The 27,026-nt window shown below is 42.1% G+C and overlaps 1 protein-coding gene across 3 annotated transcripts in view; it reads right to left on the bottom strand.

Moving 5' to 3' along the window:
• The window catches only part of MCF2L2 (MCF.2 cell line derived transforming sequence-like 2), a 249,321-nt gene that overhangs the window by 108,931 nt on the left and 113,364 nt on the right, over positions 1 to 27,026 (bottom strand). For all 3 annotated transcript variants that reach the window (XR_009008109.1, XM_057545103.1, XM_007195354.2), the window contains exons 9-12: positions 26,357 to 26,471; positions 25,801 to 25,920; positions 17,905 to 18,096; positions 15,351 to 15,542 (exon numbers count right to left, since the gene is read on the bottom strand). Coding sequence is in view for 2 of the 3 variants with exons in the window: in XM_057545103.1 (XP_057401086.1) it covers positions 15,351 to 15,542; positions 17,905 to 18,096; positions 25,801 to 25,920; positions 26,357 to 26,471 (619 nt within the window). In the remaining variant the exon portion in view is untranslated. The remainder of the gene's footprint in view (positions 1 to 15,350; positions 15,543 to 17,904; positions 18,097 to 25,800; positions 25,921 to 26,356; positions 26,472 to 27,026) is intronic.

Here is a 27,026-nt window from a genome sequence, read left to right on the forward strand (position 1 = left end):
CTGTTCCCCTATAGCCTAAGGCTCTGCTGAGGCTGACCTCTGCACCAAAATCTGGGGCTGGTCTCACTCTTTGGAGGGTCTGAGTGCAGACCTGCACTGTCCATACAGTATCCACTGGCCACATGTGGCTACTGAACACCTGGAATGCGGCTAGTCTGAATTGAGCTGTGCTGTCAGTTTAAATACATGCTGGATTTTGAAGACTTATTTGAAAAACGAACATAAAATACCTCGTTAAAATACAATTAATTGTACAATAGTGATTGTATGTTGAAATAATATTTTGCACAAAGGTTAAAGAAAACATTATTAAAAACTGATTTCACTTGTTTTTTACTTTTTAAAATGCGGCTACTAGAAAATGTTAAATTACATGGGTGGATTGCGTTATTATTTTTTTAAATTAATTAATTACTTTATTTATTTTTGGCTGCGCTGGGTCTTCGTTGCTGCACACAGGCTTTCTCTAGTTGTGGCGAGCGGGGGCTACTCTTCGTTGGCGGTGCACGGGCTTCTCATTGAGGTGGCTTCTCTTGTTGTGGAGTACGGGCTCTAGGAGCGCAGGCTTCAGTAGTTGTGGCACATGGGCTCAGTAGTTGTGGCTCGCGGGTTCTAAAGCACAGGCTCAGTAGTTGTGGCGCATGGGCTTAGTTGCTCCACGGCATGTGGGATCTTCCCGGACCAGGGCTCGAACCCGTGTCCTCTGCATTGGCAGGCGGATTCTTAACTACTGCGCCACCAGGGAAGTCCTGCATTATATTTCTATTGCAAAGTGTTGATCTAGACCAGGGGTTGGCAATTTTTCGTAAAGGATCAAATAGTAAATATTTCAGGCTTTGCAGACCATCTGGTCTCTGTCGAATCTGCCAAACTTGGCTGTCATAGCATAAAAGCAGTCGTAGATGATAGATAATACATAAATGAAAGAGAGCAGCTGTGTTCTGATAAAACTTTGTTTACAAAAATAGGTAGCAAGCAGCTTTGGCCTACAGGCTGTAGTTTGCTGACCCCTACTCAGAGTCTGTGTCTAAAAGGTCACTTCAGAGAATGTGCCTCTGGCCTCAGGAAGCTCAGCTGTGCCGTGGACTAAAGGTTCTGATTACACAGCTATGAGTCCAAGTTCCAGAAAAAGCCAAATTCCCTTATGTCAGGGTGATGTATTTCTGGGCGGACGGTGATAAGACACTACTACTCTGCCCTTCTGGTCCAGTGATGAGCTTGAGGAAACTGAGACATAGGTGTTAATTGCTGCTCAAAGATCAAGAAATCTGACTCAATGAATGATTGTCAAATTGGTGTTGTGTGGGGGACAGCCCTGGTATGAGGTCAGTGTCACATGCTAGAGCCCAGTGACTCACCACTCGGGCTAGACAGGACTTGGATCACCTTTGCCCTTTTGCAGCTTTCTCTTGAGACCCCAGGGTGAACTCTGGAAATAACAAGGCAGTCAGAAGAGACCCTAAATTCGTAAACTCAGATGAGGGGGAGGTAGTGCAAGATTAACCATTGCATTCCCCTCTTTCCTCTTTTTACTTGCAAATCCATTCTCCATACCACAATCAGAATTATCTTTCAAAAATTAAATATGATCATATAACTTCCCTGTTTAAAAGCCCTGCAGGGGCTCTCCGCTGCATCAGGATAAAGTCCAGACTCCTCATTCGGGAGCTCTGAGCTCTTCATGACTTGACCCTGGTCTCCCTCCAGTCTCCCACCTGCCAGTACCCACCCTTCACACTCCAGCCTCCAGCTGCGCCAGTTTCCCTAATACTCGTTTCCAGCCTCTCTGCCTTTGCACCTCTGTTCCTTCTGCTGAGGTCCCCTCCCTCCACTTTGTGTTCCCCGAAAACCCCTACCTAGTCTTCCAGACCAAATTTAGGCATCCTCTCCTATGAACACCCTGGCCTCCCCGGGCTGAGCTGACCAATGCCTCCTCTATGTGCCTCACACTCCCTTCCATTCTATCTGCTCTTGGACTAAGGAGCATTTACTGGGGACATGTTTGTCTTCCACCAAACTGCCAGCACTTTGATACAGGGACTGTGACTTTCACTGTTGATTCCTAGAATAAAGGGCAAACTGGGTACCCAATGAATATTTGAAGAATCAAATTTTGCTGTTTGCTACTGAGATTGTTTAATTCCCTGGACTGGGTGGTGAAAGTGAATGAGGGAGAAAAATCAAAACAGCAGCACTAAGAGGGTAGCACAATAGCAATGTATTAGGAAAAAACACTTTGAAGAGCCTCAGACAGAGACAGAGCCAGGGTGGCTGCTATAAGAACAACAGTTTAACTGCTGATGTCGTTTTGATCATCACTGTGTCTTAAATGTAACAGACTCAATCTTTTAGACATAGAGTACCTGTTCTTGAGATATAAATTTTATTTTTTAGAATAGTTTTAGATTTACAGAAAAATTGCAAAATAGTACAGAGAGTTCCCATATAAACCACACTCAATTTCCCCTATGATTAACATCCTATGTTAGTATGGTACATTTGTTACAATTAATGAACCAATACTGATACATTATTTTTATTATTAAAATAAATTATTATTAAATAAAATCCATGCTTAGATTTTCTTAGTTTTTACCTAATGTACCTTTTCCCCCTCCCAGGATACCACATCACATTTAGTTGTCATGACTTCTTAGGCTCTTCTTGGCTGTGACAGTTTCTCAACTTTTCCTGTTTTTTGATGAACTTGACTGTTTTGAGGATTATTGGCCAGGTATTTTGTAGAATGTCCCTCAGTTGGGATTTATATGATGTTTTACTCATGATTAGACTGGAGTTACGGGGTTTTGGGGGGGGAAGACCACAGAAATAAAGTGTCATTTTCATCACACCATATCAAGAGTACACACTATCTATATGACTTTAGGCTCTTGATGTTGACCTTGATCACCTGGCTGAGATAGTATTTGTTAGGTTTCTCCACTGTAAAGTCACTCTTTTATTTCTTCCTTCCCATACTGTACTCTTTGGAAGAAAGTCATTATGGGCAACCCACACTTAGGGAGTGGGAAGTTACGCTCCATCTACATAAATCTCTACATAAATCTACATAAATAATTTGGAATTCTTCTGTATGGGAGATTAGTTTCCTTTCCTCCATTTATTTATTTATTCCATCATGTATTTATATCACAATGGATTCATGATATCTATTTTATACTTTGAGTTGTAATCCAGTATTACTTTATGAATCTTGTTGCTCAAATTGTTCCAGCATTGGTCACAGGAAGCTCTTTCAATTGCCTCCTATGTCCCATCATTGTGGTTTGTTTTGTTTTGTTTTGAGCAGTTCCTTACTTTCTGGCACTATAAGATACTCTGGGATCATCTTTTCTAAAAAAATTGAAGTATAGTTGATTTATAATATTATATTCATTTCAAGTGTACAACAGAGTGATTCAGTATTTTTATAGATTATACTCTATTTAAAGTAATTATAAAATATTGGCTATATTCCCTGTGCTGTACATATAACATTGTAGCTTATTTATTTTATACATAATAGTTTGTACCTCTTAATCCTTTACCCCTATCTTGCCCTCTCGCCTTCCCTCTCCCGCTGGTAATCACTTGTTTGTTCTTCATATCTGTGAGTCTGTTTCTGTTTTGTTATATTCCTTCATTTGTTTTATTTTTTAGATTCCACATACAAGTGGTAACAGAGTATTTGTCTTTCTCTGTCTGACATTTCACTAAGCATAATGCACTCTAGGTCCATCCACGTTATTGCAAATGGCAGAATTTCATTCTTTTTAATGGCTGGGTAATATTCCACTATATATATATAGTGGAATATATATAGGTATATATATCAATCACATATATATACACTGTATATATACACAGCGTTATATACTTTTCTTTATCCATTCATCTGTTGATGGGCACTTAGGTTGCTTCCATATCTTGGCTATTATAAATAACGCTGCTATGAACATTGGTGTGCATTGTATCTTTTCAAATTAGTGCTTTCACTTTCTTTGGGCATATACCCAGGAGTAGAATTGCTGGATCATATGGAAGTTCTATTTTTAGTTTTTTGAGGACACTCCATACTGTTTTCCACAGTGGTGGCACCAATTTACATTTCCACCAACAGTGTATACGAGTTCCATTATCTCCATTATCTTCAGTTTGAATGCCTTCATAAAAAAATTGAAGTAGAGTTGATTTACAATGTTGTGGCAATCTCTGCTGTACAGCAAAGTGACTCAATTATCCACATAGAGACATTCTTTTTTATATTATTTTCCATTATGGTTTATCCCAGGATACTGAATATAGTTCCCTGTGAGATACAGTAGGCCCTTGTTGTTTACTCATTCTAAATGTAATAGTTTGCATCTAACAACCCCAAACCCCCAGTCCATCTCTCTCTCCCTCCCCCCTCCCCCTTGGCAACCACAAGTCTGTTCTCTATGTCTGTGAGTCTGTTTCTGTTTTGTAGATAGGTTCGTTTGTGCCGTATTTTAGATTCCACATATAAGTGATATCATATGGTATTTCTCTTTCTCTTTCTGACTTACTTCACTTAGTATGATAATCTCTAGCTGCATCCATGTTGCTGCAAATGGCATTATTCCATTCTTTTTTATGGCTGAGTAGTATTCCATTGTCTATATGTACCACATCTTTATCCATTCATCTGTCCATGGACATTTAGGTTGTTTCCATGTTTTGGCTATTGTGAATAGTGCTGCTATGAACATAGGGATGCATGTATCTTTCTGAATTAGAGTTCTGTCCAGGTATATTCCCAGGAGTGGGATTGCTGAATCATATGGTAGTTCTATTTTTAGTTTCCTGAGGAACCTCCATACTGTTCTCCATAGTGGCTGTACCAACTTACATTCCCACCAACAGTGTAGGAGGGTTCCCTTTTCTCCACACCCTCTCCAGCATTATGTTATTGGTAGACTTTTTGATGATGGCCATTCTGACTGGTGTGAGCTGGTACTTCATTGTAGTTTTGATTTGCATTTCTCTAATAATTGGTGATGTTGAGCAGACTTCCTGGAGGGCAGGGCAGGTGCCTGCCCACTGGTGGGGGGAGCTGGGCCTTGGCCCTCTGATAGTCAAGGCCATGTCTAGAGGATGTCTAGAGGTGGCTGTGGGCTCAGGAAGTCTTTAGGTAGCCTGTCTGCTCCTGGGTGGGACTGAGTCCCCACCCAGTTTGCTTAGCCAGTCCCAGCACTGGTGCCTACATGCTCTTGAGTGGGGTCAGGTCTTGGTGCTAATGAGCTAGAGGAAGGGTACCACAATGGTGCCCACCCACAACAGTGTCCAGTGGTAGAAGGAACTCCCAAGCATGGTTGCAGCCAGTGTCTATGTGCCCAGGGTGAGCCACAGCTGCCCTCCACCTCTCCAGAGACTCTCCAAGACCAGCAGGTGGGTCTGGCCCAGGCTCCCATCAAATTACTGCTTTTGCCCTGGGTCCCAGAGCATGTAGGATTTTGTGTGTGCCCTTTAAGAATGAAGTCTTTACTTCCCCCGGTCCTGTGAAACTCCCTAAATTAAGCCCTGCTGACCTTCAAAGCCAAATACCCTGGGGGTTCCTCTTCCCAGTGTAGGACCCCTGGGCTGGGGAGCCTGACGTAGGGCTCAGAACTCTCATTTCTGTGGGAGAAACTCTGCAATATAATTATTCTCCAGCTTGTGGGTCACCCACCTGGGGGTACAGGACTTGATTATATTGTGAGTCTGCCCCTTCTACCCGTCTTGTTGTGGTTCCTTCTTTATGTCTTTAGTTGTACAAGATCATTTCTTGTAGGTTCTGGTCTTTTTCATTCAATGGTTGTTCTACAAATAGCTCTGATTTTTGTGTGCTCGTGAGAGGAGGTGAGCTCAGCATCTTTCTAATCTGCCATCTTGGCCAATCTCAAAAATAGCCTTTAACATGTTGAGATATGTTCCCTCTATACCAAATTTGAAGATAATTTTTATCATGAATGGATGTTGAATTTTGTTAAATGCTTTTTCTGTGTCTTTTGAGATGATCATGTGATTTTTATCCTTCCTTTTGTTAATGTGGCTATCACACTGATTGATTTGCAGATCTGGAACTATCCTTGTATCCCTGGGATTAATCCCACTTGATCATGGTGTATAATCCTTTTTATACATTGTTGAATTCAGTTCACTAATATTTTGTTGAGTTTTGCATCCATATTCATCAGAGATATTGGCCTGTAATTTCCTTTTTTTGTGGTGTCTTTGTCTGGTTTTAATATCAGGGTAATGGTGGCTTCATAGAATGAATTTGGGAGTGTTCCTTCTTCTTCAATTTTTTTTGGAATAGTTTGAGAAGGATAGGTATTTTCTCTTCTTTATATGTTTGGTAGAATTCCCTTGTGAAGCCATCCAGTCCCAGACTTTTGTTTGATGGGAGTTTATTTTTATTACAAATTCAGTTTCACTACTAGTGATTGCTGTTCAGATTGTTTATTCCTTTCTGATTCAGTCTTTGAAGATCGCATGCTTCTAGAAATTTATCCATTTCTTCTAGGTTGTCCAATTTGTTAGCATATAACTGTTTGTAGGATATACTATTATGATTTTTTTTTGTATTTCTGTGATGTTGGTTGTTATTTCTCCTCTTTCATTTCTTATTTTGTTAACTTGGGTCCCCTCTCTTTTTTCTTGATGAGCCTAGATAAAGGCTTTTAAATTTTGTTTATCTTTTCAAAAAACTAGCTCTTGGTTTCATTGATCTTTTCTATTGCTTTTTGGTCTCTATTTTATTTATTTCTTCTCTGATCTTTATTACTTCCTTCCTTCTGCAGACTTTGGGCTTTGTTCATCTTTATCTAATTCCTTCAGATACCAGGTTAGGTTGTTTGAGACTTTTCTTGTTTCTTGAGGTAGTCCTGTATCATTATAAACTCTTAGAACTGCTTTCGCTGCGTGCCATAGATTTTGGAATGTTGTGCTTTTATTTCCACTTGTCTTGAGGTATTTTCTAATTTCCTCTTTGATTTCTTCATTGACTCATTGGTTTTTTAGTAGCATGTTGTTTAGTCTATACATGTTTGTGTTCTTCCCATTTTCTTCCTGTAATTGATTTCTAGTTTCATATATTTGTGGTCAGAAAAATCGCTTGATATAATTTCTATCCTTTTAAATGTGTTGAGAATTGTTTTGTAGCCTGGCATGTGACCTATCCTGGAGAACATTCCATGTGCACTTGAAAAGAATGTATATTCTGCTGTTTTTGGATAGAATGTCCTGTGGCTATCTATTAAGTCCAACTGGTCTAATATATCATTTAAGAGTATTGTTTCCTTATTGATTTTTCTGTCTGGATGTTTTGTCCATTGATATGAGTGGGGTGTTAAAGTCATCTACTATTATTGTATTATTGTGGGATTCTCCCTTTATGTCTGTTAATATTTGCTTTATATATTTAGGTTTTCCTATGCTAGGTACACATATGTTAATGAGTGTTATATCCCTTGTATATTCTTGATCCTTTTATCATTATACAATGCCCTTCTTTGTCCTTTGTTATAGACTTGGTTTTAAAGTCCATTTTGTCTGATATTGCTACCTTCGCTTTCTTGTTTCCATTTGTACAAAATATCTTTTTCCATCCTCTCACTTTCAGTCTGTGTGTCTTTAGCTCTGAAGTGAGTCTCTTGTAAGCCACCTATAGAGAGGTCTTATTCTTTTTTTATCTGATCAGCCATTCTATGTCTTTTTTTTTTTTTTTTTTTTTATTTATTTATTTATTTATTTATTTATTTATTTATTTTTTTTTTTGGCTGTGCTGGGTCTTTGGTTCGTGCGAGGGCTTTCTCCAGTTGCGGCAAGTGGGGGCCACTCTTCATCGCGGTGCGGGGACCGCTCTTCATCGCGGTGCGCGGGCCTTTCACTATCGCGGCCCCTCCCGTCGCGGGGCACAGGCTCCAGAAGCGCAGGCTCAGCAGCCGTGGCTCACGGGCCCAGCCGCTCCGCGGCATGTGGGATCCTCCCAGAGCAGGGCTCGAACCCGTGTCTCCTGCATTAGCAGGCAGATTCTCAACCACTGCGCCACCAGGGAAGCCCCATTCTATGTCTTTTGATTGGAGCGTTTAGTGCATCGACATTTAAAATAATTATTGACATCTTTGTACTTGTTGCCATTTTGTTACTTGTTTTCTGGTTCTTTTTGTAGTTCTTCTCTGTTCTTTCCTTCTTCTTTTAGTTTCTTACCTTGTGGTTTCATGATTTTCTTTAGTGGAATGCTTGTGTTCTTTTCTCTCGGGTTTTTGTGTTTCTATTGCAGGTTTTGATTTATGGTTACTATGGGCTTCATTCTATGTTGACTGGTAACTATAATTACTTGTTTTAAACTGGTATACTCATTTAAGTTCAAACACATTCTAAAAGAGCTACATTTTTAAAATTTCCCTTCCCCATGTTTTGTGTTTTTGATGTCATTATTTTACATCTTCATGTGTACTCCTTCACTGTTTATTGTAGTTATAGTTGATTTCATAATTTTTTTTGTCTTTTAATCTTCATACTAGCTTATTTAAATGGTTCATCCACAGCCTTTACTATATATTTGCCTTTACTATTGGGATTTCTCCTTTCCTATAGATTCTTACTTCTTCTTGTAGCCTTTTCTTTCCATTTAGAGATGACCCTTTAACATTTCTTTTAGGGTCCATTTAGTATCGATGAACTCTTAGATTTTGCTCATCTGAGAAGTTCTTTATCTCTAAAAGATAATCTTGCTGTGTAGAATATCCTGCATAGTAGGTTTTTCCCTTTCAGCACTTTAAATATATCATGGCCAATCCCTTCTGGCCTGCAAAGTTTCTGCAGAAAAATCAGCTTATAGCCTTATGAGGGTTCCCTTGTATATCATTCTTTGTTTTTCTCTTGCTGCCTTTAGAATTCTCTCTTTAACTTTTGCCATTTTAATTATGATGTCTTACTGTGGGTCTCTTTGGGTTCAACTTGTTCGGGATCCTCTTTGCTTCCTGTACCTGGATATGTTTCCGTCCTCAGGTTTGGGACGTCTTCAGCCATAATTTCATCAAATACATTTTCAACCCCTTTCTCTCTTTTCCTTCTGGGACCCCTATAATGCGAATGCAGGTATGCTTGATGTTGTTCCAGAGGTCTCTTAATCTATTCTCCTTTTTAAAATTTCTTTTTCTTTCTCCTGCTCTGATTGGGAGATTTCCATTATTCTATCTTCCAGACAATTTATGTGTTCTTCTGTATCACCTAGTCCATTGTTAATTCCATCTAGTGTGTTTTTCATTTCAGTTATTGTATTCTTCAGTTCTGACTGGTTCTTTTTTTATATTTTCTAGTTCCTTCTTTTTTTTTTTAATACATTTATTTATTTTATTTATTTTTGGCTGTGTTGGGCCTTCATTGCTGCACGCAGGCTTTCTCTAGTTGCAGCAAATGGGGGCTACTCTTCATTGCAGTGCGCAGGCTTCTCATTGTGGTGGCTTCTCTTGTTGCAGGGCATGGACTCTAGGCATGCGGGTTTCAGTGGTTGTGGCTTGCAGGCTCAGTAGTTGTGGCTTGCGGGCTCTAGAGTGCAGGCTCAGTAGTTGTGGTGCATGGGCTTCGTTGCTCCGCGGCATGTGGGATCTTCCCGGACCAAGGCTTGAACCCATGTCTCCTGCAGTAGCAGGTGGATTCTTAACCACTGTGCCACCAGGGAAGCTCTGTAGTTCCTTCTTAATATTCCCACTATGTTCATCTATTCTTTTCCCTAGTTCAGTTAGCATTATTATTACTAATGCTTGGAACTATTTATCTGGTAAATTATTTCTCTGTTTCATTACTTGTTTTTTCAGGGTTTTTTCCTTGTTCTTTCATTTGAAACAAATTTCTCTGTCTTCTTATTCTGCTTAACTTTTTCTGTCTTTATGAAATTAGGTGAAACAGTTATCTATCCTGGTCTTGAAGGGTTGTCCTCTGTGGGAGCATTCCTACACAGTCTGCATGTGCCCAGTAGCTTTGATGGGAGAGCTGGATCTGACATGAGCACAAGTCACATCTTTCCTCAGGGTGTGCTGGCAGCTAGCATCTTGGTAGGTGGTGGGGCTGGAGAAGGAGGGGCTGAAGCCAGGGCCAGGTGTGAGGCAGGACTTCTCCTCTGCTCAGTGGCCATCACTGCCCTGTTGGGTGCGGGGTCTGATCCCAAATTGCTGGAACAGAGGTCCTGAGGGCTGGGTCCGAGCTGGTTCTAAGTGTGTGCTCTCCCCTTCCCCCTCCAGCATTGATACCTTTGCCCCAGAGGGGAGCAGTGGTGGAACAAGAGGTGCCAGAGTGGGCACCTGGTACAGGCTGGGGTGTGTGCTGGCATGAGTCTGTTGTGTTTCATAAATAAGTTCATTTGTCATATTTTAGATTCCACATATAAGTGATATCATATGGTATTTGTCTTTCTCTTTCTGACTTACATCACTTAGTATGATAATCTCCAGGTCCACCCATGTTGCTGCAAATGGCATTATTTCATTCTTTTTTTTTATGGCCGAGTAATATTCCATTGTATATATATACCACATCTTCTTTATCCATTTATCCGTCGATGGACATTTAGGTTGCTTTCATGTCTTGGCTATTGTAAATAGTGCTGTAATGAACACTGGGGTGCGTGTATCTTTCTAAATTAGAGTTTTGTCTGGATATATGCCCAGGAGTGGGATTGCTGGATCGTATGACAACTCTGTTTTTAGTTTTTTGAGGAACCTCCATACTGTTTTCCATAATGCATGCACGAATATACATTCCCACCAACAGTGTAGGAGGGTTCCCTTTTCTCCACATCCTCTCCAGCATTTGTTATTTGTAGACTTTTTAATGATGCCTACTCTGACTGGTGTGAGGTGGTATCTCATTGTAGTTTTGATTTGCATTTCTCTGATAATTAGTAAGGCTGAGCATCTTTTCATGTGCCTCTTGGCCATCTGTATGTCTTCTTTGGAGAAATGTCTATTTAGGTCTTCTGCCCATTTTTCAATCGGGTCATTTGCTTTTTGGTATTGCATTGTATGAGCTGTTTGTATATCTTGGAAATTAAGCCCTTGTCAGTCACATTGTTTGCAAATATCTTCTCCTAGTCTGTAGGCTGTCTTTTTGTTTTATTTATGGTTTCCTTTGCTGTACAAAAGCTTGTAAGTTTGATTAGCTCCCATCTGTTTATTTTTGCTTTTATTTCTATTGTCTTGGGAGACTGACCTAAGAAAACATTGCTGCAATTTATGTCAGAGAATGTTTTGCCTATGCTTTCTTCTAGGAGTTTTATGGTGTCATGTCTTATATTTAAGTCTTTAAGCCATTTTGAGCTTATTTTTGTGTATGGTGTGAGGGAGTGTTCTAACTTCATTGACTTACATGCATCAGTCCATCTTTCCCAACACCACTGACTGAAGAGACTGTCTTTTCTACATTGTATATTCTTGCCTCCTATGTCAAAGATTAATTGACCATAGGTGTGTGGGTTTATTTCTGGGCTCTCTATTCTGTTTCATTGATCCATACATCTGTTTTTGTGCAAATACCATGCTGTTTTGATTACTGTAGCTTTGCAGTATTGTCTGAAGTCTATAGGGTTATGCCTCCTGCTTTGTTCTTTTTATTCAGGATTGCTTTGGCAATTCTGGGTCTTTTATAGTTCCATATAAATTTTAGGATTATTTGTTGTAGTTCTGTGAAAAAAGTCATGGTAATTTGATAGGGATCACATTAAATCTATAGATTACTTTGGGTAGTATGGCCATTTAAACAGTATTAATTCTTCCAATCCAACAGCATGGGATATCTTTCCATTTCTTTGAATCATCTTCAATTTCCTTTATTAATGCTTTATAGTTCTCAGCACATAAGTCTTTCCACCTCTTTGGTCAGGTTTATTCCTGAGTGTTTTTTTTTTTTTTTTTGATGCAATTTTAAAAGGGATTGTTTTTTACTTTCCCTTTTTTAGTGTACAGAATGCAACAGATTTCTGTATGTAAATCTTGTATGCTGCTACCTTGCTGAATTCACTTATCAGTTCTAGCAGTTTTTGTGTGGAGTCTTCAGAGTTTTCTATATATATTATCATGTAATCTGCATATAATGACAATTTTACATCTTCTCTTCCAACTTGGATACCTTTTATTTATTTCTCTTGTCTGACTGCTGTGGCTAGAACTTCCAATACTATGTTGAATAGAAGTGGTGAGAGCAGGCATCCTTGTCTTATTTCAGATTTTAGTGGGAAGCGTTTCAGCTTTTCACCATTGAGTATTATGTTGGCTGTTGGTTTGTCATAAATAGCTTTTATTATGTTGAGATATGTTCCCTCTATACCCACTTTGGTAAGAGTTTTTCTCATGAATGGATGTAGAATTTTATCAAATGCTTTTTCTGCATCTATTGAGATGATCATGTGGCTTTTGTCTTTTCTTTTGTTGATGTGGTGTATCACATTGATCAATTTGCATATGTTGAACCATACTTGTGACCCTGGGATGAATCCAATTTCATTGTGGTGTATAATCTTTTTTATGTGTTGTTTGATCCCACTGGTTTTTAACCAGCTAAAGGGACTTGTCCTCCCTGTGTCAGACCCTGGGGCTGGGGCACCCAATATGTAGTTCAAACTGCTCACTCCTCAGGGAGCATCTCTGAACCTGTGTAACCCCCCTCCTCTTCTGTGTCCCCTCCCAGGGGTGTGGTCCCAACCTGATTGCTTTTCTTCCTTCCCTTTCTACCTGATTTCATGTGGATCTCTCTTACAGCTTTGGTTGTGTAAGTGTCTTTATGCCAGTCTCGTTTGTTTCCAGTGAGAATTGCTCCACTTGCAGATGTATTTTTGATGTGTTTGTTGGGGGAGGTAAGCTCTGCATCCTCCTACTCTGCCATCTTGATCTCCCTCTCTAGGATCATTTTGTATATTTCCTTTCGCAGTCCTAGATACAGACACTTCTCCAAGGAGCCCTGTTCTCTTCTATTGGAGAATGGTATAAGAAACCAAGATCTCGGTGGTGGGTGTGCTCATTGATAGTAGGGGTCTCATTGTTTCTACGCCTGGCATCAACTGCCCAAGGAGATACATGTGTCTATACCAATGTGTGTATATGCATATAACTAGGATTACTTTTATATGTATAGAGTACCAGTTTTGACAACCAAGTCATTACTCCTCAGTGGACAAAACTCTGACACAACAGGGTATTTAAATATTATAATCTAGAATTTTACTCCAAACCAAAAGAAGAAAAGATGGGTTTGGGGGATTTTTTTGGTCCATTTTGGATTTTTAAAATAAATATTTCTTCTGGTCTTCTCCTTCCTCCATGTTTCTGCCTATTTCCCAGAGGTGGTTTATTAAGTTTTATTTATTTCCTGGTGGGTGGTGTGGTCAGGAAGTTTGCTGATGTTGGCCAAAATGGCAACTGTGGCCACAAGTCTCCCTGGTTGACCTGATACACTTGTTTGAGGAGCTAATGGGCATGGAGCTGAGTGAGACTGTTCTGCTTTAGAAATATGATATGAGGCTACTAATCCTGGGTCTACAATATAGCACACACACTAGATGGGCCTTCTCTTTGTCCTCTCTGCAGGGAAGTAGAAGGGTCCCTATGTTAGGGGAAGGTAGACCTGCCTAACCACCCCCAGTACCACCTCAAGATCACATCTTACCACCAAAACTCACTGGGAAGAGTCAGGGAAAGAACATCACTGAGGCACAATCCCACACCAAGCTGCCCCCACTGTATTTGGCCCACTCTGCCACCTGCCACTTGTTCAGCAAACATGGACTGGACACCACGCACAGACTAGGCACAGGGACACAGAGATGGGTGAGGCTCTTGCCTCACTGCAGCCCCCAGTGTAACAGACAAGACAGACATTAAAAATAAATAACTAGAATACAGTTTGCTATGTATCATTTTGGAGCAAAGTCTCTTAGCCTGGATCCATGGATGGACTTCAGGGTGTCCCCTAAAATTAATCATAAAAAGTTATATATGCTGGGTATTCCCTGTCTGCTCCCCCACTATATCTTCTCTATACTGTTCTGTGTCCCAGGAAGCTGACCTCTACAGACTCCATCAGATGGGCTCACTAGATGCCCATGGGCTTTTAGTTGGATTTGGCTACTGAGATGTACCACCAGGAAATCTGAGAGGGAGAGAGAAAAGTAGGGGTATATATTTCTCCACCAGTGGCTGCATTCCTCTGCCCAAGGCCACAGATCTTACTGGCTACCTCTCTTACAGTCACAGCTGTAGTGCTTCTTGGGTTCCCCTTTGTCTTTCAGGCTTAGGGGGGGTAACTGCTCCCTGTTTCTTTATAGCCCAGGGTGCTTCACCATCCATATTGGGTTTCCAAAATTCTGCCCATATCTTTGTAAACAGTGCCTACATCAAACTCCATTCAATCATTTTGAGTGTGCGGAACCCTGAAAATATGTGAATCAGATTCGCAAAAGGGTCCATGACTCAAAAGAGGTGAAAAAGCCCCTTCTGCAGAAGTACATACAAGGTGATGTGGATCTAAGAGGAAGGTGTACTATCTATAACTCTGCTGACTTCAGAGAACAATGCTCCACTCAAAATGCAAATCTGATCAAGTTATTCCCCTGCTTAAATCCTTCAGTGGCTCTCAGAATAAAGACCAAACTCCTTCATATGGCCAACGAAGCCACACTTCATCTACACCTCTCTAATCTCACCCCAAAGACTCTTCCCTTGTCCTCTGTACTCTAGCCATTCTGAATTTTGGGTTCTGCACTTGTGCCAGGCTCCCTTCAGCCCTGCAGCCTTGCACACTCTGATCCTTCTGTCTGGAAAGCCTCCCCCGTCTTCTCTACTCATTTTCTGGGCCTTGGCTCAAGTGACTCTTCCCAGGGAACTTCCCTGACCCCCAGTCCAGGTCAAGTTCCTCTGTCACATACCCCATAGAACCCTGAATCCATCCTTCAGAGCACTTGTCTCAGCTTGCAACACATTTTTGTGTTTTGTGTTTGATATTTATTAATGTCATACATAAACCGTATGACATACATAAACTGTAAGTTCCATGAAGGAGGGAACCATATCTATTTCTGCTCATAATTGTGTCCTCTGCCTTCAGCACAGCGCCTAATACATCAGAGATGCTTATAAATATTTGCAGAGAAATGAATGAGTGAAAGTGATATTTGAATCAGGCCATGAAGGGTCAGTTTGCCAGGAAGCACAGACCAGGAGTCTAAGAGGCCACCTGAGGGCTCAAGAGCCAGTTAATCTGCTCAGTACATCCTACATAGATTTTCTTGGGCAACAGGCAAAGTCCCCCCACATCCCTTTCCCAACCACAGGATCAAAATAACTCAGAAACGTTACCTTTACATCAAGAGTGAGCATCAGCTCATACTGGTTGTAAAACTCGTTGGGGCTGGGCAACTGGTACTCCTTCGCTGTGCCCAGGAACGTCTCAATGTCAGTCAAGGCAACGTCAACCCCCTCTCGGGACTGGCACTTGTCTACAGCTTGGGAAGCCAAGAGGTAGATTCCTTCTTCACACCACTGGCTGACCTTTTAGAAAGAAACACAGTGCCCCGTGCAGTTAGCCCGCCCACAACTCAGCCAGCACAGTCCTCAGGAGGTCCAAGCTCATATGGGGTCTACGAGGATTCTGAGACAACAAGGAATTGTCATGGCACAGCATCAGGTTTAGAGGTCCCACCACTATAACTATAACCATGAGGTGGGCAAGCCCAAATCAATTTTACATCTGCATACTTTTCAAGGAAGTCACTTAGTCAAAAAATAAATCATATAAGCATTCTTCTTTTCTCCACTGACAGTAACTGCCACATCTCTAAGAGGAGAGAGTTGAGTATTTCTGCGTTTGGTCTAACCATAGAGAAGTGCAACCAGTGGCTTTTTGGGTTTACCTTCTAGGCCAATTTCTTGCATCCTAATTGGTTACAAGAGCACAGAGTAAATAAGGAGGCTTTAGACCTGGCTCCTACATGCCTTCCTGGGAGAGGGAATGTCTCTTTTAACAAGAACACCACTGTCCTCTGTCCACATTTGCATTTATTAGCGTTTGTCTTACCAAGGGAAGCATCTAAGAATGCAAAGCTTTTAGCTCAGAACATCAGTACTTAAACTTTCCAGAATGCTGGAACGAAAGCAGATAAGTAATGAATTCTAACAATTCAATTTTTTAAAAACTTAGAGAAAGACAGGGGCCATTGTGCTGTCTGAATATTTGTATGAAAAAAAGCTGCCCTTGCAAGTACATCTGCATTTCCATTTACCCTGTGACCTGAAAAGCTATGTAAAATAACTATACAGAGAAAAAAGACCAAAAGGGAGCTCTCTAAAGTAGTTATCTCTAAGTGGGAAAATTACAGGCAAATTAAATTTGTCTTTACTTTCCCTAAATTACCTACACTGCATGTGTACTACTTTTAGAATAACAAAAAAATCATAAAGATATTTAAAAATGGATGATTCCCACTGTGTGGGGATGAGGAGGGGAGTGGAATGTAATTAGTGTCCATAAGTAACTTTTTTCCTCCTCCTTCCTATATTTTTGGATTTTCAAAATAATAGGAAATTATGCTTTTATATATACTGTGAAAACTTTCTCTTTAAACATCATGCCTATATCTGCAGAAAACACTAAGCTGGGGTCTTCTGCAGAGTCACAGCAGCTACTTGCTCTCCGAGACACACACACACACACACACACACACACACACACACACACACACACGCAGTCCACATATTGGCCTTAGGCTATTATCTCTGGCAGGCCCTCTGAGCCACTTGCTTCTGGAACAGCTATATTTCCTTGAGACTAAAATCCCTTTGGCAGTGGGATGATGTAAACAGCCTGGGCGGGTGTCCCCAGCTACCAGAGAGAAACAACTGTGGAAATGGAGCATGCTGACTCACAGCGGTGAGCTCTCTGCTGCCTGGGAACAGCTGACAGAGAAGGCTCCGGAAGTCACAGCCCCTGCTGACCGGCACTTGCCTCAGAGATCACTGCTGAAGGGTTACGGGGGCCGTGCCCCCTCCCCATGAGCACTCTGCATACAGGGTTGCTGTCTAGTCTAAGGAGCCTGGGGTTTGGAATTTGGCAGTCCTGACTTCAAACCTGTGATCCCCTATTTACCCCATGTGTGGTCTTGGGCAATCTTTTACCCCAGGGTTTTTCAGTGTTGTTCATGAACTAACCTGCACCGAATCACCTGGGCACTTGAGGAAAATACTGATTCCTGGGCATCATCCCACACTTACTAAATCAGAGTCTCCAGAGTGGTACATCAGGAAATCTGCAATTATAGCAAGCTCACCTCATGTACTAAATGTTGTGACCCATTGACTTAACTATGCTGAATATCAGTTTCTGTCTCTGTTAAATGAGGCCGTTAATATCCTCCTCATAGGTTGTCCTGAGGATTAAATAGATGACATAATTATGCTCCTGGTAGGAACATAGTAGGTGCTCAGTAAATGGTAGGAGTGTATAATGGTTGTTATTACTTAGGCTTCTTCAAAAGGATTCACAATCTGATGACTTTACATGAGGAGAAGCACTTTGCAACTATAGTGCTTGGTTCTCTTTACACCTGATGGGGAATCATGAAATGCCCCACAGGGCCAGGCCAAAACACACTCTTTAAGTCTGGGTCCACACAGAGGACATGGACTTTATAGTTTATTCGAATGGGATATGGTGGATGGCTGGGGCATTTTGGACCTTCAATACCTCTATGACTTAGAATCTGCACAGTTTTTAATGCCTCTTGAGCACTGTTTTCACATGAAGGACTTTATCCTCTCATCTCAGGAATCATGAGGGGCAGGGAGGGCAAGTATGATTAAGACTGTTTCACAGAACATTTTGCAGACATCATGTTCACAGCTTTGTTTTGCTCACCTTGTCCAACTGTCTATGCAACTCCAAGGACTTTTCTAAAATGTCGTGTTTTTTCTTGTTTTCATTGATGAAGTCATCACAGAGGTGCCTGAGCTCTGCACACTGGGGTCTGATAGAGTCCACTGCATAGTGGTGGCTTTGGATGAGCTGGTCCCCAATTACTGCAAGCAGCTGGGCCTTTTCCAAGGACTCCTGCAAAGTGAACATCCACAGCCAAGCATCAGAAGCCGAGTCATGGTGAGGCTGGTATTTGCCTGGCACTGTGTGCTCCAAACTTGGAGGGAGGCTACGGAGAGGTTGATCAGGTTTTAGGCTCAGAGACTGGGGCTGGGGAACCTGGGAAAGCACTGGGGTGGGTCAAGGTCCCCAGGAGGTCTAGCCTAGTCCAGGGTCATCAGCACTCTGAAGAAGAGCAAGTCATTCATTCAAATATTTGTTGAGTTCTGGGTTAAGCACTGAGGATATAGCGTTAACAAGCCAGGAATTTTCAGTTCAATGGAGAACTCAGATACTAACAAATTATACAAATAATTAACTTATTACAACTGTGATAAATTCTAGGGCAGAAGAGCATGAAGTATTATACTGCACAGAATTGGAGACTGAATTATCTTGTCAACTGAATGGAAAAGGAAAAGGGACAAACATGTGGCCCTGAGGAGAGTGGGGAGTAAGCTGAGGTTGAGAAAATGGTAAAGATCTGGTTTGGGCAACCCTAAGGGGGGATCATGAGACTTAAGAAATATGTTTGTCTAAACTATTTCCTGCAGCCCACAAGGTCCCTGTCTGCTCTGATATCGTCTGCTTAGCAACTGTATCTCCTCCCTCTTTCTGCACAGCTTGTTTCGTTCTAACCACATGTGCCAAGTTTTTCCTGTTTTTAATTCATTCATCATGTATTACTGAGGACCTGCCATGTACCAAGCACTGTCCAGGTGCTGGGGGTTTGGTGGTAAACAAAGAAGGCAAAAATCCCTGCCCTCACGAAGCTTACATTTTAGTAGGAGACACAGGCAATAAACAAATATGTAGACAATATAGTATCTTAGACAGTGGTGAGAGCTATGGAGAAAAATCAAACAGGGAGAGGAGGGTGGGGAGCGCTGGTGGAGGAGCTGCTATTTTAAATAGGGTAGTGAGAGAAGGGCTCACTGAGAAGGTGCTGGCCACGCTGTGCAGAACAGTTAACACAGCAGCCTGAAACTGCTGTCCTTAGAAAGGCCTGCTTGCAAGGTTGGTCCTCGGCTGGCATCTGGGAAAGCCAGGAGGGTTCCTATCATCCTTAATCAGAATGGCTCATGGTATCTAAACTGTTTGTGCAAACAATATGTTTTATGCTGAAGACCTGCTTTCTTCTGGGCCTCCGAAATTCTGGTATATGCCAGTCAGAGGCCACTGACATGACTAGCCCCCAACAAAAACTCTGGGCACCAAGCCCCTAATGAGCTTCCCCGACAGACAACATTTTACAATGCTGTTGCAAGCCATTGTTGGCAGCACTAAGTGAACTCTGTGGGACTCCAATGGGAAAGGACCCTTGGAAGCCTGCACCTGGTCTCCTCCAGACTTTGCCCCATGCACCTCTTCCCTTTGCTGATTTTGCTTGGTATCCTTTCACTGCAATAAACCATAACCATAAGCATAATTATATGCTGAGTCCTATGAGCTCTCCTAGCAAATCTTCAAATCTGGGTGTGGCCTTGGGGACCCTTGACACAGGAGCCAAGATGTGAAGTGAGGGACAACCATGCAGCACTCGGCTGAGAGATGGGGGCACGTTTGACGTGTTCAGGTAGCAGGAGGAAGCTATTGTGGCTGCAGCAGAGGAAGCAAGGAGGAAAGGAGGAGACATGATCAGAGAGGAAAGAGGGGGATCTGACCAGGGAGGGCCTTGCTGCCATTGTGGGCACTTTGTCTCTTATTCATTGCGACATGGGATGCACTGGAGGGTTTCGAGGACAGGACCTCATTCATATTTTTGAGAGGATCGCTTCAGCTGTGGTGTCAAGAATGCTAGAGAAGAGGGAAAGCAAGGAGACCAGTTAGGGGGCTACTGCAGTAATCCAGGGAAGAGGTGTGGCTTTAACAAGGCTGGCAACCAAACCACCTCCTACCTCAGCACCCTTCCCTGGGATGCTCCTCCCAGGTCTAAGCTCTTAGCTCACCCCCTCCCAGGCCCTCTCCCTCACTTTGTTTTCATTTTTTAACAGCACTTACTTCTACCTGAAAGTATTTTCTTTCTCTCCTTTAATGTATGATTCCTCCCTCTTCCACCCATGCCCACCAATACATAAGCTCCATGAGATCACTTAGTAGGCATCCCATAAATATTTGGTCAATGAGATAAAAGAATAAATGAACCAATGAACTAGGGGATGCAGTGAGCTGCTTGGCTGGAATTGTGTGAACAACACTGACCTGAGTCAAGACAGATGACTGCCACGTCCCCAAAGGCCTCCAGGACAGGAGGCCCACACACACCCTTGCTGACCAGGTTGAGCATCCAGGGTGCCACATTTGCCCTGGTTTAGCTTTTCATAGTAACACTAGGGATCATGGTGACTCCAGGTGATGACAACCTGCCCCTCTCTTAATTTACAGTGTTGTATGATTTCAACAATTTCAAAACCCCTGCCCCCTACCCAGCCAATCATTCGCCAAGCCCATTCAGGCAGCTTCAGGCCTCCATGACTTCTCTACTTGCTCTCTCTGCCTAGAAAACCCCATCCTTCCCTCATCACCGCTCCCCCTACCTCTTCCCCTACCTTTCCCCTACTCCCCCCACCTCCCCGTGTACCCACACTACTCTGTAACTAATTCCAAATCACCCTTCAGAGTTCATCTTCTTCAGGAAACTTCCTCTGACTCAACCATTTTATTTTGATGCCCCTCCTCTGTGCTCCCATAACACCCTATGCCTTTCTAGATCAGAGCATGAACTTGACTGCATTGTGGTCAGTTATCTATTGCCCACACTATGCCACAGACCCTTGTGGGCATGCACCAGCTCTTATTCAACTTAAATAGTACACAGCACATATTGGGTACTTAAGAACAAATGACTGTTGTGCAAAACAAAAAAAGGAGTAATGATATGGGCATAAAGAGACATGAATCAAGCAGTGGCTATTTAAAAGAACTCAGAGATAAATACTCAGGGATAAATACTCAGCGCACTTGTTCTAAACAGCAAAGGCCCAGATGCACTTGGTCACCATCGCTCAAAGGAGGTTAGAATGCTAATTCCTTGGGCAGTGATTTTTGACTTTTTTGCTCACTGCTGTGTCCTCAGAACTCAGAGCAGTATGTGGTATGGTAGGAGATCAATAAATATTTGCAGAATGAATATAAGAATGAATGAGACACTCTTACTAGAACTGCTCAGTCACTGAAGGTTGAACCTAGGAAATATTCTGCAGCCCAGAATTTACCCCACCACCTCTGTTATTAACAAAAACAACTAACATTCACTGAGAGCTTACTATATGCCAGGTACTGTTTCAAATGCTTACGTCAATGATTCCTTTTACTCTTCACAACAAACCTTTAATGTAGGTGCTGTTTTACAAAAGAGGAGTGGAGACACAATGGCCCAAGGTGACCCGGGTAGGAAAGAGAAGAGCCAGGCTTCAAACTCAAGCAGTCTGGCTCCAGAATCTGGCTGCGGCCAACACACACAGAGAAAATTGGCTGTGCTTGTCCTGCCTCATTTGGTTGATTGAACCTGTCTGACTTTAGTCAAATATAGAAACATGAAAACTTGGCCAGGAAATCTCTGTTGACTTTTGTTTTTTTTAAGTCCAGCTGCCTAATTTATTAAGAATAGCACAAGTTTTCTGGGCCTAGGGAACTTCACCACAGGATGCTCCCCAGGTTACCTGTGGCAGTCACAGCTGCGTCCCTGTGGCACGCAGCAGCTCACCCTTCAGAACTGTTCTTAAAACACCTGAGATGTTGGAGGAAAGATGTCCATAACAGGTCCAAATGGATTTTGGGAAGACATCCATAAACACAATACAGAATTCACCACCGGATGGCTGGAAAATTACTCTAGTGAAATGAATGGATAATAATAATAGCTTCTAAGCTCTGACCACCTACTACGTTCCAGGCACTCACTAAGTCCTTACTATACATCATGTATTCATTTCATATTCCCAGGGACTCTTGTGAGGTAGGAATTATTACGCACTTTACAGATGAGAGGGTATGTTCAGAAAGGCTAAGAAACTTGACTAGGGTCACACAGTTGGTAGTTGTTCGAGTCGGGATTTGAATCCAGTTCCTTCTAACTCCAAAGCCTGTGTCTTGCCACCTTCCAGCCTACGTGGTCTCCCCACATGTGCTAGAATAAGGGCAACACATTATTATTAATGCAGTCATTATTATTAATGACTATCAAATCCTTCAGTTGCCTGCCAAGAACTTTACTGTAAAACCTCCAAATTGCATTTTATTTTTCAGTCTATATAGCTTCTGCTCAAGATAATCAGGCAACAAAACCTCCAAAGTAAAAAGAAATAATGAGAAAGAAATGGCTGAAATCAGGTACTCTGATCATAAGCCTGCCTGGCATCTTTCAGATGCTGAAAATTTCAGAAGGCTGGTCAAGTTGCAACATGTAATTCAGAAACCTTTATTGTAATAACAGCTTATTTTCCCCCCAGGACTCTATTGCTATAACAGATGAAAGCTGGACATGTTTATTCTGGAAGAAAATGGTGAAGAAGGGGCGATACTGCTGTATCAGGGAACCCAGGACAGACCCACAGATAACGGCATAGGAATGGAATGCATGCGGAAGAGGGCCAGGTGAAACAAGAAAGGCAGAAAGTTAATGGTGGTTGAAACTGAGCTGCAGACACATGGGAGTTCCTTGTACTAGTCAATCTACTTTTTTGTGTGTTTGAAAATTTCCATTAAAAAAAAAGTCATGCCCCTCCAGCTAGATTACATCCCTAGGAGGTTAATGATCTGGGTTCCATGCCTTCTTGGACACAGTAGTGTAACTGCTGGCCCCTGGCCTTGGAGGGAGATGTCAAGGCTGAAAAAGGATTGAGTCTCCCTGTTTTGTCCTGGTCTGTTGCTTGTTGGCCCATCAGCAAAGGTCCCAGCATACCTCACAGCCAAAACCCTATAGCAAATTCTGCTTTTAAAGAAGTAAGAGGGGTACTGGAACCATTGTTTCTCAGAATTAGAGATGAGTACTCAAAAGACGATTAAACCCTCAAACCACAAGAGGGTAAAAGAACAGGCTGAACTCTGGTTAGTGAGTTGGCTCAGAGGTTACCCGTGAGGATGATACCACTGCACAGAGTAAGGGAGTTGGCAACAACCCAGAAATCAGTGTGTGGCTAGGCTGAAAGGGAAGCTGACCTCTGGGTGCTGAGCGAAGGACAAACCTCAGGCGGGTTTTGGTGGCTTCTACCCAAACATTACCTTTTTCCTTTAACACTTTACAGGACAAATGGAAAGATTAGCCAAGCCCGTATCACTTGAAGAAACAATGCCGCTTACAAATCTGAGTGAAGACATGTTTAAAAAGTCCCGGTTATGATAAGATAGCTTTATTTGGTTCACCCAAAGGCAGAGGAATAGGTCTACTGCATCCTTTAGCAAATAAGTAAAAAACAGGGTAAGCAAGGCACAGGATGGGTAAAACCAATCTGCCTGGGCTCTGTGGGTTGTAGGTGAGCCCAGCTGTTCAGGAATGTTGCCCGTGAAAGATGCCCCATGACCATAGGTTTTGCCCCTACCTCCGGTCAGCGATTTTTAAAGTATGTACCAAAGATCACAAGTCCAAGGAGGTGGGCAGAAGAGAGAACGTGAATGCAGTCATGCAGATCCACCCCCAGTATTTAAAACCCAACCCAGAGCACCATCCAATGGCTTCCAGTTCCACTGAGAATAAAATCCAGTCCTGACCATCATTGCTCCCACCTGTTCTCTCTGTCTCATGTTCCAGCCACATTCCTTGGGCCCCCAACCTCGTTCCCACCTCAAGACCTTTGTACTTGCAGCTCCTCTGCCTTGACTGCTATTCCCTAAATCTTTGCATGGCTATACAGATCTCAGATCAAAGGTCTGAGAGGCCTTTCCTAACTACTAAAGTAGCAACCCCCCCAGTCACTTTCTATCATGTCCTGTTATTCATCCCACTTGTCACTCTCTGATATGATTATTTATTTGATTACTTTTCACTTGTCTGTCTCTCCCCAGTAGAATGTAACCCCCATGAAAGCAGGGTCTTGACTGTCTGGTTTGCCACTATAGCCACAGAATCTAGGACAAGGAATACTTGGTGATGAATGAGTACCTTCCTGGTAGGTCAGTAGCTACCTTCGTGATACACCTTCCTGGTAGGTCAGTAGTTACCTTGGTGATATACCTTCCTGGTAGGTCAGTAGCTACCTTGGTGAGATATATATATATATGACACCATATTTTTCAAACCAAAAATAAAGGCACTGGGCTTGATGAGGCATTTTTCCTAAAATATGAATGTATGTAAATGAAAATACACAGCATCTACATTTAATAAGGAGTTCACTTGAAAAAACTAAAATTGCATAGAACTGGGACTATCTTGGAGCCTCTGAGACATATAATTATCAGATACATGAAATTCAATTTTTTTCATTGTTTAATAAACATTTCTGATGACTCATGCCTTCAGCACTAAAGCATTTAGTTGTCAACGATCATCAGTAAGAGGAGTGCTCACCAGGGAAGAATGGGATTGCTGAGTGAGAGTCCGGGTGCACAGGTGGGTCTGTGTGTTCACGCATGTGCAAAAGCACCTCCAGCTCAGAATTCATAACTGACAGCTCTTAAAGCCAGAGTGGCCTTGGTTTACGTTTGTTACTATTCTCTGGGGAAGTATGTCTCTAACAATAATGTGAGTGTCAAAAGCCTAACTTTAATGGGTGTGTCAAACACCTGGGGATCTTAATAAAATGCAGATTCTGATCCTGAGGTGGGGCCTGAGATTTCCCCATATTTCTAATAAGTTCTCACTCAGGTGATGGCTTCTGGCCAGAGGATCACACGTTGAGAAGCAAATTTCTAGTACTACAAAATTACCACCATAATCTAGAGGAAAGACACCTCTAGATTAGCTCAGAAAGGAAGTGGTAACCATAGACAACTTAGTTCCCAAGAGACAAAAATATAGCGAACCCAATTAAAGAAAAGCAGAAAGGAACTTCTCTGGAAAGAGATGACTGGGCTTCCTTAAATTCATAATAAGCCAAATTTGTAAGGACTTAAGATAGACTCACTCCTAAGTGCTGATCTGTGTAGAGATCTGGGAAACTGTTTAACTCTGGTATGAGAATCTGAAACATATATTCCTTTCAAGTTCCTTTACAAGTTTGATATTTACAACTCTTTGAGCATGAGAAAGCAGAAAGCTTTGCCAACTCTCTGTAGCAACAGAACTAATGTGGACCAATTTCCCCCGTTTCCCCATCTTGCCTACTATAAAACTAGTTATTTTTCTCTGGTTTGCCCTTTAAAGGTTTCCCCTCCTTACCACCAACTCCTGCCCCCAACCTCTGGCCCAGTGGGTAACATACCCAGTGTATGTTTTTCCCCCACTAGTCTGTCACCCCATGAATGGGCAGGGCCACCTGGAACTCTCACCCCACCGAAGCCTCCAGCCTCAACTGGGTGCTCCGGCAGCCTTAACAGAACTCTCACTGCCCTCATCATTCCTCAGAGTTGTTAATATGCATATCTCCCTGGAGACCTGGGGTGAGCGTGAGGTCACTGAAAAGGCAGGATTTGGGCATTCCTGTGTCTTTCGGCAACTTTCTAGCAATAATGAGTGGCCAGGATCTGTCACCATCCACAGTGACCCTCTTCCTGGTCCACAAAAATGGCAGAAAAACAAACCTGGCCTTCTCCTTCCAGTTTTTTGTATTCCTTAAGAAGTTGCTCCACACGCATCGCACTGTCTCCGATGTCTGTAAACTCTGCTTGCTCTGCCAACACGTTGTCCAGGGCAAGCTTAACCTACAAGACACATTAGAAAAGCCCAGACATAAGCCAATGGACACCCATCTGGAGGTATAGGTTTTTTATACTCTAGACAACTTGAAAATCCAAAAAGGATTCAGGACATATGTGTATCTATATAGATTTTTTTTTTCTACAGCTCATCAGCTTTCAGATTAAGCTGAGGGTGCTGAGACACATGTGGATGGAATATTAAAGCTACACTGAATCAAAAAGGAAGGTAAACCATCACTGAAATACCATGTATGCCAACAGGAAAATGGGATTCTAGTACATTGCTACCCACTGAAAAGGTGAGAAGAGGAATCAAAGATAGAAGGAGGGGACTGGACTGGGGAGGGGAGGGAAGCCCGATGCCCAGAGTTCAAGGGCAAAGAGAGAAACAGAAGTCACTGAAACGTAACGGAAGTTTTATTAAACAAGAAAATAATACCTCACAAAAATTGTGTTCAAAGTGCTGTAGTTGTAGGCATTGATTAAGCTTCAGGTGATGCTCAGACCAGAACTGACTAAAGGCTTTTTCCGTTTCATTCAACTGAACTAATAACCTGTCAAGAAAGAACAAGAAAGGACATGCAGTCAGCATTCATTTCTACAGGCTCATGGAGATAACACCCGTGTTTTTAGTCAGTGTTACTAATTGTGATAATCTCCTTTTTATGAAGTCTGTGTCACCTATGATTTTCTCCTAGTTCAGCTGGTTTCCACATTTCCCATTTTTTAATCAGGACACCCTCAGGACTAGGCAGAAACTTCACTTCAGATGCAGCTGCTATGCTTTAAAATGTACCCCAGGTAACCTTACCTTTCTCTTTATTTCTTTCCACCTAAGAAGACAGGTGTGCAAAGCACAGCACCCAACCAAACTGTTATTTGGCAATGAAGCTCAGTAAATACTACCATCTTCCTTGACATCCTGGGATGAAAGCAGATCATAGGAGGAGGGAACGGCATTCTCATAAAAAGATCTCTGTAGATGGATGCCAGAAGGATACCATGGTTTTTCCTTCATTGTCTCAAATATTCTTCTTTCGTGACCCCACCAAGATCCATTAGCAGCTGTTCCAATCTGTTCTTGGTTGTTTCAGATCATGTGGTTCTAC

This window comes from Balaenoptera acutorostrata, chromosome 4 (assembly GCF_949987535.1).
Source record: "Balaenoptera acutorostrata chromosome 4, mBalAcu1.1, whole genome shotgun sequence".
Taxonomy (NCBI): Eukaryota; Metazoa; Chordata; class Mammalia; order Artiodactyla; family Balaenopteridae; genus Balaenoptera; species Balaenoptera acutorostrata.